Source organism: Pseudonaja textilis, chromosome 14, assembly GCF_049901715.1.
Source record: "Pseudonaja textilis isolate UNSWEBS1 chromosome 14, rPseTex1.2, whole genome shotgun sequence".
Classification (NCBI taxonomy): Eukaryota; Metazoa; Chordata; class Lepidosauria; order Squamata; family Elapidae; genus Pseudonaja; species Pseudonaja textilis.
Window position 1 is genome coordinate 8,615,907 of NC_142003.1, and position 19,681 is coordinate 8,635,587.

Consider the following 19,681-nt stretch of genomic DNA (forward strand, 5'->3'; position numbering starts at 1 on the left):
ATCCTTCGAAAGATAATCCAACTCATAAGCCTCGATCTGGTTCCCGTGTTGTTGAATTAGAGATGGATTATCCTCTATCATGCGTATCCATGGACACGTCTCTCCTCCTGCCCCAAGACTGTGTTTCCCAGAACTCAGGTTCAAAAACATGACCTCCACATCCAAAGTCTGGGGTTGTTCCCCCAAAGGGCATTTGTGAAGAAAGATGGGACCATACCCAGCAGTGTAGCAGTGTTTACTATGGACCACAGTTCTGTTAATAGTAGCAGCGAACAAAGAGACCTGGCGGCCAACGAAACATGCTATTGGATGTACAAGAGTAATTCTTCACAACCACAGAAACAAAACAGCAACTGAGAAGGGAGGGAGGAGAAAGTTAACAGCTCAAGGGTCACAACGGATGTTTTCTCTTAGCACACCTTTGACAGCAAAAAAAACCCCCTCTGCCTTCTGCACATCTCCACAATGTCTTTGTGGCCGTGAAAACAGAACGAAAGGGGCAGCATTTCGGTTACCACCGAGTTTGATTCTTTGTGCGCCTAGATGGTATACATGGGATAGAACCACCTCCTGATAGGAAGAAGTTTTCAACTTTCAACCATACTTGGATGAGGAGCGTTTTCAGACCAGGTTGGGCAGAAGATGGAAGCATATCCATGTCTCCCACATTCAGGAGCACAGTTGATAAGTACTGTAGAAAGGGAGCCCAACCACAAGCATGGATCGTATTTTAGGATTTGAAAAGTGGCGGGATGAGATAGCAATGTGCGATTAAGTTTCATAGTGTTTTCAAACACCATCTCTGATCATTTATGATGAATACATATTTTTTTTCTCCTCTTTCCCAGGAATAAAGAATCCATTTAGATACCTGGATTTCTGTAAAAGGTACACAGATTTTTAGAAGAAGAATCTGACTCAGACTATTTGTTGGTGATGGCCACTGAGAATATCTTCTGAAGAAGACGTATGTTGAGAAGAATCCTAGCTAAGAGGGCCTATCAAGTGCAACCCTTTTTAGAAAGAAATCATGGGATGATGTGATACTTGAATTCAGATGACATCTCTTTTAAAATAGGGCATTATATCTTTTCTGTAGACAACCTTGTGTCCACCCTAAAACATCCTTGTTTGTTGTTTTCATGGGAAAGCTCTTCTTGAGTCAGCAGTCTTCCCAAATATTATAGTCCAATGGATACTTCAACTGATCTTGGACAACAGGCAGAGATAGTATTGCTGTTGATGAAATTGCTCATCAAAGAGGGAAAAATGGAGAACTCAATGGCTCTTAGATGTTCTGCTCTATATCTAAGCTGCTGTCTGAAACTGGCTGGGCTGCAGATCAACCCCAGCCATGGAAGATGTCCTATTTGGCTTGGGCTGCATACCAAAGTCTCAACCCCAGCCATGGAAGATGTCCTATTTGGCTTGGGCTGCACAACAAAGTCTCAACCCCAGCCATGGAAGATGTCCTATTTGGCTTGGGCTGGACACCAAAGTCTCAACCCCAGCCATGGAAGATGTCCTATTTGGCTTGGGCTGCACACCAAAGTCTCAACCTCAGCCATGGAAGATGTCCTATTTGGCTTGGGCTGCACACCAAAGTCTCAACCCCAGCCATGGAAGATGTCCTACTTGGCTTGGGCTGCATACCAAAGCCTCAACCCCAGCCATGGCAGATGTCCTACTTGGCAACCTCCAGATCCTGGTTCTTTCTATAAATCCCAGTTCTGTAAACGAAGACCTTGCATGTTGGGAAAGGCACTAATATTGGTCTACACGACAAACACAAATGAGCTACAGAAACCAAGAAAGAAAAGATACAGGAGGAAATTCATGGAGGAGGTTTGTGGATCAAATGAAATGAGATCAAGTCATGGTTAAGGGACAATTAAGATAAACCACAAGCCTGCATAGACGGTTCCTGAATTCGGGAAGAGATGCTTCATGATTCCTCAAATTTGTTATCTGCTGAAATACTCCAGCAAGAACATCCTCCTGCCTGATAATCCAAGTCTTACCTCTCAGTCAGTTCTGATCACTTAGTATACCTTGATAGAGGTGAGTCCATTCTCTACAATATTCTTTCTTTAAGACATTTATATACAGGTAGTCTTCGACTCAGAAGAGTTTCATTGAGCGACTGTTCAAAGTTAGAATGGCACTGGAAAAAGTGACTTGTGATCTTTTTTCACGCTTACGACCATTTGTAGCATCCCCATGGTCACGTGATTTGCATTTGGATGCTTGACAACTGGCTCGTATTTATGACGGACGCAGTGTCCCAGAGTTATATGATCCCCTTTTGCGAACTTCTGGCAAGCAGAGTCAATGAAGAAGCCAGATTTACTTAACTGTCGGGTTACTAACTTAACAACTGCAGTGATCCACTTAACAACAGAGACAAGAACGGGCATAAAATTCATGTAACCATCGTCTTGCTTGGCAATGGAAAATTTAGGCTAAATTGTGGTCGTTGAGGACTATCTGTCTCTACTTATCTTGTATTGAGCCCAATCAGAAATTAAAATAATCTCAATACGAAGTAAGAAGGTTGCTAGCACTAGCCTGAATGTTCTTAAGCCAGCCTATTGCTGTTTACTTGATCAGATTTTCTGGGCCGCCTTCCTTGGAAATTAACTCTTGTTGCTAAAGTGGACGACTCCCATAACGATAAGAATCTGGTGCAGATCCCTAAGTAGTAATTAAGATATTACCCTCTCTTCTCCTTAACGTGTAATCTGAAACGGAACAATGCAGTCTGGATTATGATATGTAGCTGAAGCTGCAACATGGACAACACCTTTTACGGGACTGAGAGGTCTGTTTTGTTCTTATGGAGAACTTTCTTCCCATTGATTTCCCACCCCCAAGAGAAATGTTAGGGAAGGGTCGAAAGTAGAAGTTTACGGTCCAAAATATGTAATGGTTCTAGAAAAAACAATCTATTGCAGGGGTCCCCAATCCTCAGACCGTGGCACACTATCGGGCCGTGGCCTGTTTGAAACTGGGCCGCGGGGAAGATGGACAAGTGTGCACATATGAAGTTTGACTTGTGTGAGTGGAGGGCCCCATTCTCAAAAGTAGAGGGCGTGTGTCCACCACTCGCATACATGGAGCTATGTGTGCATCTGCCACTCTCTCTCTCACACACACACGCATACTCTGTGGCAGGCCGGGTCACCAAGCTGGAAAGGTTGGGGACCACTGATCTATAGGATGTTCCAATCAGGGGTGGGATTCTACTGGTTTGCACCTATTCGCTACAACCAGTTGTAAGCATTCTAAGCAGTTCGGAGAACCGGTTGTTAGAAGAAATTACTGGCCTAATCCTGTAAGGAAGGCAGGAAGGAAACATTCTGGGGTTGCTTACAGAAACTGCCTCTCTGTTAACCCTTATTACATTCTTGGCAGGACTAGACTTCCTGTTTCAGGAACGTCTCTGGAGTTTTTTCCCCTCCTTTGCTGGTACTTTGCTTGTGTGGAGTGACCATTCAAAGTTACAATGGCACTGAAAAAGGTGACTTATGACCATTTTTCACGCTTATGACTGTTGCAGCATCCCCACAGTCATGAGAGGCCAGGCGAGGAGATGCATGCCTTGATGTGAGTGATGTTGAGTAGGCCACGCTCAGCCAGTCACATGCCCACCAAGCCATGCCCACCAACTAAGTCACGCCCACAGAACCGGTTGTTAAAAAAATTGAATCCTACTCCTGGTTCTTTTTCAAAAGGCAACTGGACTTTAGTTGTTCTTTGAAGACATTTCGCTTCTCATCCAAGAAGCTTCTTCAGTTCTGACTGACTCCATAGGATGGCTATGAAGGAAGAACTTTCTAAGACCATCTTTTCTGACCTTGAGTTTCTCTGAATCTGCTGCAGGGAGACCTAATCGTGGGAAACAGCTACAGAAAACAGGGAACGGACCACATGGCTGGGATGAAAAGTAGAGAATGAAACCATTTCAACTAAATCATAAGATTGGATCTCTTCAGCGGTTGGACTGAAGAACGTTTTCAGATTGTTCATAGGACCTCTTTTACTTCATTGAGATGGTATGCAATTGAAAGAATATTAGCGGGTTTTATGTCTGTGGTCAAAGTCCTATAATTTCACGGTTGGTTCTGGGGACCTGTCACTGAAGTCTTTGAGGGCAACTTCAGCATCCCCCCAACAATGAACTCAGAACAACCATCTCAACAGAATCCAAGTGGGACAATATAGAAGCGGTAGATTTTAGTATGCTCGGCGCCACTGCAATTTGTTATTTCATTTCTCTCTCTCTCTCTCTCTCTCTAATGTGAATTTTAAGATCTCGCAGACTAACACAACTGATTTAAGTCTTTAAGGGCTCTGAGATACTAACCTTCTAGATCAGATGGTTCCTTCAAGATGCTTTGGAGTCTTATAGCAAGCAACACCCCTGGCCTACAGGGGTCTTCTGGATGAATGTGGAGATTGTTTCTACTTTTAGAATTATTAAAATAAATAGCAATTTGGGAAGCTGGAACCTGATGTGCTCCTAAAACATTAATGTACAGCTGTTGTGAAGTTTTATTTGTTTAAGAACTTACACTTAGCCATGGTCCAAGAGGTTAGGGATGGTCTCCCAGAAGGGTCTTACACAATTCTGTGAACAATTTAAGATGCAGTCCCTTTGGATTCTGTCCTATCTATCATGGGAGTCGACAAGGGATGTCAAATCAAAAGTCATTGCAGATGATTGTATGCTCTTCACTGTAGCCACCCAAAGAAACCTTCTTCTTAGCTTTGGTATCTTTGTGCCTTTTTCTGGCAGAAGGTGGGGAATGAATATTTACTAGCTTGTGCTTTGTGCTGGGTCTTGGCTAAGTTCCTCTCTGCTTCCAATAGAATGTCTACATGAGTTTCTGCAAAGTCCCCTGTTCTGTAGGAGACCGAGCTGAGCTAGAAGGTGGGGTTAAAAGTGTCATCAGCTTGGAGTCGCTGCATTGCCACAAAGGAACATAAGAGCACTCTCCCTTGAACTCCGTTGACCCTTATCTACCATCTATTTAGTTCTGACCACCATAGGTGCAATAATAAACTCTTCTGTGATTTGAACTCAAGAAATGCTCCTGGTTATTTGCACTTGACCTGTACGATGCTACTCGTATTTAGAGGAAAGATGAAAACTTAGTTGGCCTGGCAGTGGTTTCCTCTTTTCCACTTGGAGATAGAAAAGGATGCCTGTTGCTTCCCAACACTGAACCAAGTTCATCATAGAAGGTAGAGTGAAGTCATTCCTCATCCAAGCAACCTTACAGTTGACTCCCAATCATTGTTTATCTGTGTACCTTCCAAAATCCATGGAGAAGTAGAAAGAAGGAGAAGATAGATCGGGGAAAGGGATCACAAGGTCTTACAGTAAAGCATGGCTTTTAAACAAACGTCAGGAAACCAACCAATCCTGCTGGTCGCCCAACTTGGATCCTTCTAAGAATGGAAGTGCTAATGGAATGAAAGGTTGATTCAGTCTTCCTACCAAGAAGAGGTTTTTTTTTTATCCCAAAGATAAAATCTAATCTCTTGAAACTTTGGAGAGAGAAAGGACTTGAGCTTCCCACAGATTTTGAACATCCACAGTATTCCAGGTCACAAAATAGCCAGGATGGAATTAAGAAAAAAGAGGAGAAATTTAAAGTGGTTAGTCCCCTTAAACAATTTGAACAAAGCAGTTAAAAGATGAGCATCTAGAGCTGTTCACCTTTTTAACTGCTTTGTTCAAAAAGAGGAGAATTTGTTCAAAGAATTAAGGGCAATTTCCGACTGCCTCCAGGTACAATGAAACAGAAACAGATAACGGGATGTCAATTTGTGAGATTGCCCTGGGACTTTCTCTCTCCTGGAGAAACCGCTGGTGTAATCCCAGCATTTCTTTTCAAGGACGCACCCCTCCTTTCCTCTCTCTTCTACACTGTTCCGACTGAAAATATATATATATATATATGTATAATTACATATTGCTTCTTTATCCCTAACAGTGTTTTTCCTCGGCTGATCAAAAATTGAATTTCATTTCCTCCCCTCCCCAAAAGGCTCCTGGGTTTCGCCCTCACTTACTGAGGTCATAACAATCAGGTCTTGTTGTCTCTTTGGTAAAATAAAACACACACGCATACACACACACGCACACACATACGCACACACGCACGCACACAAACATACAAAAGCAACACACTGCCCAATACGCTTCTGGCCCACAACGTCTGGCACGAAATTGTCTGTTCGGAAGGAAGCATTGGTGATGAGCTTTCCGCTCGTTGGAAGTTGGGTGCTCCTTGTTTTCATTTTTTGTTCTCCTCCTGGTGCCCTTTCCCTCATACTGTTGTGGCTGGACCATACTGAAACAAGAGAGGGGAGGTGTCTTTGATTCGGACACAGAATCTCCCGTTGGGCCAGGTCTTTTGGAGCGAGAGGGGAAGGAAATTGTTTGGGAGCCACTGTTCCACGTCCTCCGATACAAACACTAACGCAAAGTGGCTCAACTGTTCTTCGCTGTAGCAGAGAGCGTTGGCGTTTCCCAGGAGTTTGCGTGAGGCCTCGTTCGTCTCCTGGACCACCATTTTCACCATGTCTTCTGCTGACATCTTGCTAGTGAGGGGCAGCTGTGCAAAAAAGAAAGAGAGAGAGAGAAGGGAGATGAGACAAGGAGGAAGGATGTGCGAGAATGAGGGCATTTCCCAAGAAGCTTTGTAAGAGTGCGGAGAAGAGCAACGAAAAGGATTAGGGGACCGGAGGCTAAAATGTAGTTGCAGGATTTGGGTATGTCTAGTCCAGGGGTCACCAACCTTTTGGACCTCAGGGACCACCAAACTCACAATTTTAAATCCCAGGGACCACTAACCGGTTCTGTGGGCATGGCCTAATTTGTGGGTGTGGCTTGGTGGTCATGTGACTGGCTGGGCACGGCTTGTATGTAAATATTATAAATATTTATATAAATACTGAATTTTTTTATAAAAAAGAGCAACTTTTACCCAAAATCAAGCAGAGCAGGCAGGCAGATTGAGTTGCTCACAGAATCACAGATTCATTCAGAGAGCTATCTATCTGCCATCAGCTAGCTCGGTCTCTCAAATTTGCTTGCCGCGAGTCTGCACTGAATAATGGAACCTTCAGTCCTAAGGAAAGTTTGGCTGTGCTTAAAAGCAGAGCCAAAGATCTAAAGACTAGCTAGAAAGCAAGAAACTTCCTGCTTCGTAGCTAATCTAAATCTCCCAGTTTGGAGCAGGGGACACACCAGAGGTGGTATTCAGCAGGTTCTAACCAGTTCTGGAGAACCGGTAGTGGAAATTTTGAGTAGTTCAGAGAACTGGCCAATCCCACCTGTGACTGGCCCTGCCAACCCCATCTATTCTCCACCTCTCGAGTCCCAGCTGATTGGCTGGGTCTTCTTTGGTTGCCCTGCAGAGGAGAATGGAGCTGGAAAGCAGGTTAGTGGGTTGGGGAAGTAATGGGGATTTTGTTGTAATTTTCCCCCAGGAGTGGGGAGGGAATGGAGATTTTGCAGTAACTTCACCCTGCCATGCCCACAAGCCATGCCCACAGAACTGGTAGTAAAATTTTTTGAATCCCACCACTGATCTAGATCTAGATGTATGTTCAAACTGTGGCATGAAACTAAGAGACTTCTGCTCCTTCTGGCTTACTGGGGAGAAGACCCAAAACTAAAAAAAGGTCCAGGGCTGCTTAGACTTGGGAAAAGCCATTAGTTCCCCCACAAGCATTCCTTCCTTCTCAACATTGCAACGTGATGCTGGTCAGGCGGAACCAGGAACGTAAGGGTACCTTGACGCTGGTTTCTTTGGAGAGCCCCGTTTCATACTGAGCGCACACCCGTACAATGAAGGAACCTGGCAACCTGCCCCAGTTTGCTACACGTCCTGGCTCAGGCATCTCCTGGAAGGTCTGAGTCCACTCTACAGAACGTGTCCGAAATACAGCCGAGCTCTCCACGTGCCAATCGTGGCTGGAGCCGAAAGCGGGCCTCGTTCCAGGGGGCACGGAGCCACAGTGGCCAGCAGTCCTGCTCTCGGTTGGGGAGCTGTCCACCGAACCGGGGCAAGATTTCCTGGCCCCGTGGCAGAAGGGCTTGGGGAAATCCAGACTGCTGGTCCGGACGCAGTAGGCCTGCCTTTTCTCTGTGATGCGCAGCAGCTCAATTTGTCGGCTGGGAAGCACGAAGTCACTGTCGTATTGCTCTGAGAGAGGCGGAGGCTCCTTAGGAGGAGGCATGGTGGGCATCTTGAGCTCGTGGCTCTGGAGGACATCGGGGGTGTTATCCCTCAAAGGGCGGGTGGCTCTTCTCCTGCAGCATTCCAGTCCCGAAGAAGAAGAGTACACCAGGTCGAGTTCCCGAGGGCTCTGGGCGCTGCTGGAGTCGTAGTCGCTGTCAGTAGCTAAGAACACTTCCGAGGAGCCCTCCTCATCTGACATCCCATGTGAATCTGCAAGGAGAAGAAACAAAGGTCCCTTCAGCCTCCATTTCTACTATGTGCAGGTATCTCTACCATGTTCCGGAATCTCGGTGGCACAATGGTTAGAGTGCAGTACTGCAAGCTACTCCTGCTGCAATTTGGCAGATCGAATCCCACTAGGCTCAAGGATGACTCAGTCTTCCATCCGTCCGAGATGATAGATAGATAGATAGATAGATAGATAGATAGATAGATAGATAGATAGAAAGACAGACATATAGATGATAGATAGACGATAGATAGATAGATGATAGATAGATAGATAGATAGATAGATAGATAGATAGATAGATATAGACGAATGAGATGGATGGATGGATAGTCACAGACATATAGATAGATATAGATGAACGAGATGGATGGATAGACAGACAGACATAGATGAATTGGATAGGTGGATAGACGGGTAGATGGATGGATGGATGGATGGATGGATGGATAGATAGATAGATAGATAGATAGGCAGGCAGGCAGGCAGGCAGGCAGGCAGGCAGGGAGAGATGATAGATAGATAGATAGATAGATAGATAGATAGATAGATAGATAGATAGATAGATAGATAGATAGATAGATAGATAGGCAGGCAGGCAGGCAGGCAGGCAGGCAGGCAGGGAGAGATGATAGATAGATAGATAGATAGATAGATAGATAGATAGATAGATAGATAGATAGAATAGAGGATTTTTCCTATTTTTTTCTGGAAAGTTTCAATAGCCAATTTTAAGGCATTAAGACACCTACCAGAAAAGGGATCCAACTGGTAGCCATACAAGATCCCTTGTAAAAACATAATAAAACACTCACCAGAGTTGAGCTTACGGCTCATTTCAGGAGATGGGGTTGGCGACGGAAGGAAGTCTAAATGAGAAGAGGTTGACTGAGTTTTCTCATTTTGTGCTGTGCTCGATTCTTTGACAAACCACACCAGTGGGAGGCCACAAGAGGGTTGCTTGTATCGGGCATGTTGCAAGGCGTCCATCATCCAACGCATTTCTCGCCAAATCTCTTCCATTTGCTGACCAGGAAAAGAGACACCCAAAGAATCAGACATGAAGTTCAGAGATCTGCAGGAACACACAACTACCGTATCTTGCCTGTCGTAGGTTTCTAGTAGAAACCACAAGGACATCAAAAGGCAACATCCGCCAAAAGCCAAAGGAAAAGTTGTTAAGGTGTCAGACATGCTATAAAAATGGAATTGGCGGCATTGGTAAAAAGCCAGCTGGTAACAAGTAACTCCTGTCACTTGTCCCAGTTCCTGCCAACCTAGCAGTTCAAAAGCATAATAAAAATGCAAGTAGAAAAATAGGGACCCCTTTGGTGGGAAGGGAACAGCGTTCTGGAATCCCTTACATCGGGGTGCAGTCGGGGCAACTGAATGGCGCAGAGTATTTACTGGCCAGATGCCCTTCCTGTCACCGATGCAGAGTTTGCAGCAGACAATTAATTACTCATTGTGCCCAGAGAGAGAAAATATCGACCGCTATCTAGGATCGAACTCACAGCCTCCTGATCGCGAGGGGAGAGTTCCACCTCTAGGCCACCACGCCACTCTTCCCTGCTTCACAATACCTGTATATAATCCTGAACTTGCTGATGCCGCTGTTTGGCCGTAGTTAGTTCTGAGTCTGAAAAGGCTTCCCGGAGGTTTTGTTGGGAAAGGAGAGATTCCAGCTCCAGGAATGCAGATATTTGGCAATACTGGCTAATGAACTCATGGTCGTAAATGAAGAAATGGACTAGAAAAGAAAGAGAAGGAAGGACATCGGATGTTATGAAAAGAAAAAAAATAGCACCATAGAAGCTGAAGCTGATTCTTGCATTGGTTACCTCGAAATATTTTTGATTTCTACTTTAAGCGGCCTTTGATGATAGGAGAAGTTTATTTATTGGCAACCTCAAAACTTCCAAGCATCTACAGATTTGTAGGTTAGTTATTTGTTCTTTCCAGATCGTTTCTTTTTCTTGATTCAATAAACGACACCTCTTTATACGGTATATATCACGAAGGGTGTGTTTCAAAGAGGGGGAAAAAAAATCAATCTTCGTCAATTGTAAAAAATGTGATTGCAGTGTGCTAATTTGAGCTTTGTACCTTAGCGTGAGATGGCATGGGAAAATGCATTCTTATCTAAAGAAGAGAGAAAGCACATTGATCCCACGTTGGAAAAAAGACAGCAAAGAATAACATGGTGCCATTTTGCCTTCAAGAAAGAGGATCAAGGGCTCTAGGACAACTCGCTGAGGCCATCTTGCCACAGTCAACCCGTTGCAGCTATCTTCCCACGGCCACCTTGCTTTGGCCAACTCGCCACAGAACAACTCAACATGGACAATTCCACGCAGGATAACTCAATGCAATCAGTGTTATCCCCCACTGTTTCTTCGACATTGTTTCCATGTTTGTCAGTGCAAATAATGTCAAGGAAACAGTGGCAGATAACATTGATTGTGTTGAGTTATCCTGCATGGAACTGTCCCTGTGGTAAATTGTCCTGTGGTGCATTGGCCATGACAAGCTGTCTTGCGGTGAGAAGGTTTTGGTGAGATGGCCACAGCAAAACGACTGTGGTGAGTTGGCCATAGCGAGTGTCAACTGGTAAAGCATACCTGTTTCTGAGTTGCCATAAGTGGGAGGGGGGGAAACCAGAAGTACATTCCATGCTTATCTTACAAAGATTGTACCTAGGCTATTGTCACGCCCCTGTTAGAATCTGATTCCGAGGGAGAGGAGGAACAGCCGACAGGGAGTGGGAGTGTGGCTTTGGAGGTTGTGGAGGAAACTGGGGAAGGGCACAGGCAGAGGCCCATCCCCTCTTCATCCTAGAGCATGCAGGGAGGAGTGAATAAGGGAGAAATGTGAATGGCGTGGTCTACAGGGGAGGAAAGGGCCTTGATCCCCTTCATGGGCTGCAGCTGTGAGGACTGTTTAAAAGGACAAACTGAGCATGGGCCAGTGCTGGAAGCAAAGCGTGAAAATATTTGTAGTCTGTCAGTTCTTATATGAGTTCTGGCATCCCTCCCAGTGTGTGTATTTAGATGTCTGTTGATGTCTTCAGGCCCTTATCCTGCCTTGTCTCATTAATTGCTTTCAGTGTGGTTCGTGTTTTTTTTTCTATTTATAATTTATATGTATTTTGAGTTTGAATGGAAGTTCTTCCTTTTCACAACTGTTTGTGGGGGAATTTTTTCTCCAGTCAATGATAATTGGACCTTTAAAGCCAAGTTGAAGGAATTAAAGGGACTTCACCTGTTTTTGTGACTTTTTGCTTTTGTATCCTACCCTGGGTCATCACAGCTACTGGATCTTCTGCCCGTGAAAATCCTTCATTGGAAAGTGTGATTGATAACACCCAGCCTGTTGAACATGCTTTGCTGGAGAATCTCATGTATGACACACCCAAGGAGGAGGGAGGAAACAGGGTCACAGGTGACTGTGAATTACGGTCAGTGTCAGAGTTGGCTTCAACTGGGATAATGCCAACATGTCGCTCCTAATAAATCTTCCGGATTCTTTTGAAGCTTGCTTCAAGGCTCATGATTTAATTGGGGCAATCGCCGGAACCCTGACAGAAAGTTCTCCCATTCCAAGGATAAGGAATGAAGTTCTCTGTGCACTGTTGCTCACCTAGCTCGAAGATCTGAAGAGGAAGGGTGAGGAAACCGGACCGAGGGGTGTAAGGATTATTCTGGCCAGGAGCAGTACACACATCATCTGAAGGGGGAAGAAGTAACAGAAAGGAGACCTGCCGTCCAAAGTCCAGAACTTCCTGACTGTAGAGGCGGAAATCTTTGGCCTGTAGAATTCAAACACAGAAAATGTTTTATTGGTGTGAAGTCTTTCATTGTAATTGACATTCTAGCTGAAGAGGTATGGACTCTGCAAAGAAACGGAGAGGGGACTTCTCATTGGAGCACTTACACATTTCACAATTGCCGTATTTGTTTTTTATTGCACTCATATTCTCCCTCTTCTTTGAACGTTTAAAAAGATGCACACGAGGGATCTCCCATCACACAACCATTCTATGACATGATAATTTTGGCCCAAAGTTACTTGATAACATATGGTCAAGTGAAGGCCTGAATCTGAACCTCCTGCGCCCCTGTTTAATCTGTTAACCAATGGTGGTGGAGGAAAGAGGATCCATAAAGATCTTTTTACATTAAAAAAAAAACTAGCTTGAAAAATGAAGACTTGTAAACTGAATCAGATGGCTTTACCCCATTTAATTCCCATCCATTCAAGCAACTGCCAAAATCACCGTTGTCCGCTCTTTTGGGCGGCTTATTATTGAGATGGTTTATAATGACCAGAATGCCTTAGAAAGAAGCTTTGTTTCCCCTTGTCACACAGACTTCTCATTGGATTCTGATGAATAATATAATATATTAATATGAATAATAATATGAATAATTATAGAATTAAAATCCACAGCTTGAGGTAGGAAGCAGAGGAATTTGAGCATTGACCTACAAGCAGAAGCTAATATTTTGATGGCCAGTTCCAAGGATTATTCAAATTCCCCCTGAATTAATTGGATTGAAGAAGACTCAAGTATTATGACAGTTTAGGGCCGTTTAATATTTTTTTTAAATCAAATCAAATCCCCTCCAACGATATGTCTTGTGGATTTTGAGCCTGACAAATAGTCAAAGGATATGGATCTGGATTAGAACACAGGGAGCCTGTTCCCAGTACGCGCTTGCGCAGAGCCGCCAGAAGGCAAGGACAGTTAAGACAAAAGGGGCGACTCGGGAGTAAGGCTGGGAGGTGACTGACCCCTCCCATAAGACATAAAGGAGGAGCAAAGGGACAGGAACCTTTGCAGGAAGCAACTTTGTTTGTACTGGTCAGTTTGAAACCTGATGCTCTGTGTTGAATTTGTGCTCCGGTTGGACTTGAATTACTAATTGGAAATTTAGTCGTTGGCAGCATTTCAAGGCAGATAAAGGTGCGTGCTTATCAGACTTATCCTGAAGGACTTTGGCAGACTTCCATGGGACTATTTACAAACTGTTTGAGACTGATTACAGGCTGTGAATGACTAAAATTCACAGCCGTTGAAGTAAAGAAAAAAGGGTTTGGGGACTAACGTGTGTTTGTTAGTATCTCAATAAGCCTTGGTCAGAACACATACTTATTTATTTGATTTACCTCTCTCATGTGAAGATCTCAAGGAGAGAGTTACAAGTGGGTTATTATTCCCATGACAACAATTTACACCCTTTTTATATATGAGTTAATTGGATTATTGTTAAATGCCCCCAAATCAGGCCATTTCTATCAACGAGGCATCAACAAAATTGACTTATGCGAGAATGGTCGTACTGTGGCTTTGAAAAGAATCTGCATCCAAACTGCAAAGATATCCATTTGGGTTCAACCTTGGTTTCCTGGCTGCAACTTCAGAAGAATCTTTGCCTAAACTTCATTGTCATGGATCGTCAGAATAAGGCGGGAGCAGGTCAGGCATGCTATAAAATCCCACACTCTTTGTTTCTCCCTCCCACCCCCGTCACGTGGTTCCCACCTAGGATCTACCTCGTGAAGTGGGATGTTGACCAGTTGCATCAACTCTCGGATGGCCCCTTGGAGCTCCTGAAGAAAAAGCTGCTGGGAAGTTTCCAGTTCTTGCTTGGAGGGAATGGGCTCTTCCATGCTAGCCAGGTTCTGCAGCCATTCCCATTCCTCTCTTGAATGTGGGAGAATGGATAAACGCAGAGGAGAAATCAGCAAAGTAAATATCTCCATATCCAATTTGATACAAACCATGGGCTTTCTTAGTGTTGGTACTTTCATACGTCAGACCGTAACCTTTTGATTAACTAGTGCAATTGATATTCTATTGCATTTGTTTTATACAGGTCATCCTTGACTTATAACCAGTCACTTAAATGCTTAAGATCCAAATTCAAAGTTCTGACAGTTGCCACACACACACACACACACCCCGCCAATATAGGAGATGAGCAGGTTAAACTGGAAGGTGGGATTAAGCATGTCATCAGTTTGGAATTATTGCATTGCCACAAGAACCCCAAGTCCAGCCCCCTATGAATTCCATTGACCTTTATCTAGTGCCAGTTTAGATTTGACCTTTAATTGACCAGATTCTTGTGTAGAGTAATAGCACTTAGATTTATATACCACTTCACAGTGCTTTATAGCCCTCTCTAAGCAGTTTACAAAGTCAGCCTATTGCTCCCTATCTGGATCCTCATTTTACCGACCTCAGAAAGGTGGAAGGCTGAGTCAACCTAGGAAGAGGGGAAGGCTGAGTTCAATTGATGAAAATTGAACTGCTGAACTGATGGCAACCGGCAGTCAGCAAAAGTAATCTGCAGTACTACATTCTAACCACTGCGCCACCACGACTCTTAGCAATAATAAACTTTCCTGTGCTTTGAACTCAGTGAAGGCTCCTGGTTATTTGCACCGGACACCCGTGGTCACATGACCAAACTTTAGGCACTTGGCAACTTGACTGCATTTATGGTTGCTGGCAGCATCCTGATTTCATGTGACTGTGTTTTACAGTGGTTGTGTGGAAGCCCATAACAAATCACTGGTTTTGGTTTACGACTGCTCCGTTCGTTTAACAACCACCTCCAAAAATGTTGTAAAATCAAGTTAGTCATGTGAATAAGACTGATTTACAACACTCATGACTTACAACCCTGATGGCCAGGCTCCATCATGGTCATAAATAAAAGACTATATTTTGCATTTCATAATACACTTCATAACCTGGCTATATCTGTTTTTAATCTTTCCAGTCAAATCTGCAGGAAAACTGTCAGCCCAGTTTCCATAACTTTGTCTTAGGTCTCTCTCCTCCAATTACAATTTTTTTTTTTAATCAGGAGATGAACCTGCAAAAAAAACCCCAACTCATCTGACCCTAATCTGGCTACAGTTGTAGAACTGCAGTTTGCAAAAGTTGCCAGGAAAGATCAGTTCTCATTGGAAAATCCTACCTAGATACGTTGGAATTGCTCCGTATTTTCACATGACACAAGATGTTAGGCAATTGTTCAGGCACCAACACTCGGATCTGGTCAACTGCGCTGCAGAGCTTCAGGTATCCCAGATAAAGTCCAGGGGGAAGCGCTTGGCTGCTGTTCTGGTGGTAAGCTAACTTCTCCTGAAAAATATATATATTAAGAAATGGCCATTGAGGTGGTTGACTGTTCTCCCCCCAGTAAGTCTTGCTGGAAAAAAAAAATCACGAAATCCAAGAAATAGGAAAAACATAACTATCAGGTACTAGACTAGAAACCAGGTGTTGGTGAGTTCTAGTCCTGAGTTAGGCATGAAAGCTTGCTGGGTGACTTTGGGCCAGTCACCAGGAGATGGTAAGTTCTAGTCCTGCATTAGGCATGAAAGCTTGCTGGGTGACTTTTGACCAATCACCAGGAGATAGTGAGTTCTAGTTCCGCCTTAGGCATGAAAGCTGGCTGGGTGACTTTGGACCAATCACCAGGAGATGGTAAGTTCTAGTTTCTCCTTAGGCATGAAAGCTGGCTGGGTGACTTTGGACCAATCACCAGGAGATAGTGAGTTCTAGTTCCGCCTTAGGCATGAAAGCTGGCTGGGTGACTTTGGACCAATCACCAGGAGATGGTAAGTTCTAGTTTCTCCTTAGGCATGAAAGCTGGCTGGGTGACTTTGGACCAATCACCAGGAGATAGTGAGTTCTAGTTCCGCCTTAGGCATGAAAGCTGGCTGGGTGACTTTGGACCAATCACCAGGAGATAGTGAGTTCTAGTTTCTCCTTAGGCATGAAAGCCAGCTGAGTGACTTTGGACCAATCACCAGGAGATAGTGAGTTCTAGTTCCGCCTTAGGCATGAAAGCCAGCTGGATGACTTTGGACCAATCACCAGGAGATGGTAAGTTCTAGTTTCTCCTTAGGCATGAAAGCCAGCTGGGTGACTTTGGACCAATCACCAGGAGATAGTGAGTTCTAGTTTCTCCTTAGGCATGAAAGCCAGCTGGGTGACTGGCTTTCAAGAGCCGGGAAACCGTGAGTTCTATTTCTATCTGTTTCTACCTTACGCATAAAACTGGCTGACGTTGGGCTGATCACTAGGAGATGGTGATTTCTAGTCCCATCTTAGGCATGAAAAGCCAGTTGGGTGACTTTGGGCCAGTCACTCTCTCTCAGGCCAGCCGACCTCACAGTGTTGTCATGGGGAAAATAGGAGGAAGGAGGAATTATAGGCATGCTTTGCCACCTCGAGAGTTGTTTATAAAAATAATAATGGTTGAACAAAAACTATCTAACTAAATAAGACCCAGTCTAGGGCAAGGGTCTTAAAAGTCCACAAACGTTAAACTTGGTAAGTTTAAGACTTGTGGACTTCAACTCCCAGAATTCCTGAGCTAACATGACTGGAGGAGGAATTCTGGGAGTTGAGGTCCACAAGTCTTAAAGCTGTCAAGTTGGAAGACCCCTGGTCTAGGGTTAAAAGACAGGTAGTTAAATAAGAAGCAGATCAAACTGCAGCCAAACAGCTTAACCACCTGGATTTGCCTAACAAATTTGTGATTTGAGTTAAAGGTTCAACTGAATCAGTTTGTCCACCATTTCCTGGTTCCAACTGGCATCCTAGAAGTCCTAGAGAGACAAACTGGTAAGGCTTGGAGTCACTAGCCTCATCATGGAGGAGAAGGTTTGGAGGGACAAGCAGACCAAGGCTGCGACCTCAAGAAACAAGAGGCAGCATTGAACAGGCCTTTTAGCCGTTTGGCCTTGGCTAATCCTAGCAACCCCTTTCAATAAATGCTTGCATCGGCCCCCTGTACAGGTGCTCCAAGGGCCTTTTGTTGTCACAGCCAAAGGAAGTAGAAGGACCGAGAAACCTCCAGTGGGTCAGGAAGAGGAAGAAGACAGAGGCATTCACATAGAAAGGATTCTTTGGCTCTAAAAGACCTGTTCAAAACATTGAGAAAACAACTGTGACCGGAAGCGGAGACAGCAAATGCCTCCCACAATAATTAACGGAATCCCTGGTGGAAACCTCGCCAACTTGGGAGACCCCTTATTTCGTTTCTGCTGAGCGCCACATACCACCGCGGGGAGAAAGGGAAGAACCTAAGGCTGGCTTTGCTCAATGGGCAGGCAGGCTCCGTCCCGCCTCAGGAGAGCTTAGTGGGACCCAAATTTCAATTAAAAAAGAAAAAAGGGTGTGGGGGGCCCTTAGCTCCTTAATATATGGCAGGATTTTGTCCTGAATGATGAATACTATCTAAATATAAGATGGATGAATTCTGTCAAGCCACTGGTATTTTATCTATTTATTTAGTTATCTATTTATTGAATTTATTTATTCATTGCAGTTATTAACAGTTGAATTCCACTTGTATTCTTTCTTCCTTCCTTCCTTCCTTCCTTCCTTCCTTCCTTCCTTCCTTCCTTCCTTCCTTCCTTCCTTCCTTCCTATCTTTCTCTTTCTTTCTTTCTTTCTTTCTTTCTTTCTTTCTTTCTTTCTTTCTTTCTTTCTTTCTTTCTTTCTTTTTCTCTCTCTCTCTCTCTCTCTCTTTCTACCTACCTACCTACCTACCTATCCAATTTATTTATTCATTAAATTAATTAGCTGTTGAATTCTGTCCAGCCGCTGGCATTTTATCTATCTATCTATCTATCTATCTATCTATCTATCTATCTATCTATCTATCTATCTATCTATCTATCTATCTATCTATCTGCTTGCTTACCTATCCAATTTATTTATTCATTAAATTTATTAGCCATTTCATTATGTCCAGCCACTGGTGTTTTGTCTGTCTGTCTATATGTCCATCCATCTATACTCTCTCTCTCTCTCTCTCTCTCTCTCTCTATCTATCTATCTATCTATCTATCTATCTATCTATCTCTATCTCTATCTCTATCTATCTATCCAATTTATTTATTCATTAAATTTATTAGCCATTGAATTCTGTTCAGCCACTGGTATTTTTTACTTATATACTAACTGACGTAATTATATATTGGCCGCCCATCTTAGCACAGGGTAACTGTGGGCAGCTTAGCAACGTTCAATGTATTTTCTAATTAGATCGCAAGCATCTTACCCAAAATCCAAGCTAGGGGTCTCTTCTAGTCCACCCTAGCAGAGATAACTTACCTGGAGATACTCAGGATCTGTGACAGCCTCTGTGTCAATCAGGTCTCCTGACGTTAAAGCATTATTTTTCAATCTTGGCAGCTTTAAGATGGGTGGGACTTCAACTCCCAGAATTCTCCAGCCTTGCTGGAAGGTGAAGTCCACCTACCTTAAACCTGCCAAGGTTGAGAAAACGCCACATTAAAAGTAACTTTCTTTCCCTCCATAACCAAAGGAGAACTTTGTCTTCTCTGCTAAGAAGGCATAATAGGTTACCTGCATGGTCATGAGAAGGACATCCAGAGCTGTAGGTTCTTCGGGGGAAGAGATTGACTTGCGACTCGTCTGCAGTTTTGAGACAGGGACCCAGCGGACGCTCTCAAAGGTTTGGTTGGACTTCACTTCTTTGAGGGTGACCACCAAAATGTTCCCTTGCTTGTCTTTGATGGGTTCAAAAAACACCTGACCCAGGTCTTGAATCCCTAGCAGACCCTACAACAGCAAGGGAGAGGGGAAATGGCCTCAGAGGCGTATCTACTACAGGTACACATGCACGTGGGTGGTTGGGTGTGTCATTATCTAGGTCAGGGTTGTCAAACTCAAGGCCCGGGGGCCGGATCTCGCCCAGGGTGGTAGTGCTTGCCTCAGCTGTTAAGTGGATCGTTGTAGTTGATAAGTTAGGACCCTGCTTGTTCAGTGAATCTGGCTTCTCTGCTTATCAATGGACATAAATACCATAGCGGCTAGGATTGTATTTGCTAAAAACTGGAAAAATGAGAAAATACCATTGCAGGAAGAAATTATTAAGAAAATATTGGAATGTGCTGAAATGAGTAGATTGACATTTGAAATTAGAGAACAAGAGGATAAACAATTCTATAAAATTTGGGACCTTTTCTACCAATGGTTAGATAATAAAATACAATAATAGAATATTTAGAATTTTAGAAAGTAACGAATATATAAAGATTTATTTTTTTTCTTTTTTGATATTATATTTATAAAATGTTATTAGGATAAATTTGGTATGACTGTATGATTTGCTATAAAATAAACTAAGTAAACTATA

At 43.7% G+C, this 19,681-nt stretch overlaps 1 protein-coding gene across 1 annotated transcript in view; it reads right to left on the bottom strand.

The window, feature by feature from the left end:
* Window positions 1-219: 219 nt before the first annotated feature.
* Window positions 220-19,681, bottom strand: part of LOC113438696 (ankyrin repeat and fibronectin type-III domain-containing protein 1-like) — a 307,222-nt gene continuing 287,760 nt past the window's right edge. Inside the window, exons 16-23 of the mRNA XM_087912443.1 lie at window positions 18,889-19,104; window positions 15,479-15,645; window positions 14,043-14,193; window positions 12,126-12,294; window positions 10,070-10,236; window positions 9,302-9,512; window positions 7,810-8,468; window positions 220-6,626 (exon numbers count right to left, since the gene is read on the bottom strand). Coding sequence (XP_087768569.1) covers window positions 6,339-6,626; window positions 7,810-8,468; window positions 9,302-9,512; window positions 10,070-10,236; window positions 12,126-12,294; window positions 14,043-14,193; window positions 15,479-15,645; window positions 18,889-19,104 — 2,028 coding nt within the window. The 3' untranslated portion in view covers window positions 220-6,338. The remainder of the gene's footprint in view (window positions 6,627-7,809; window positions 8,469-9,301; window positions 9,513-10,069; window positions 10,237-12,125; window positions 12,295-14,042; window positions 14,194-15,478; window positions 15,646-18,888; window positions 19,105-19,681) is intronic.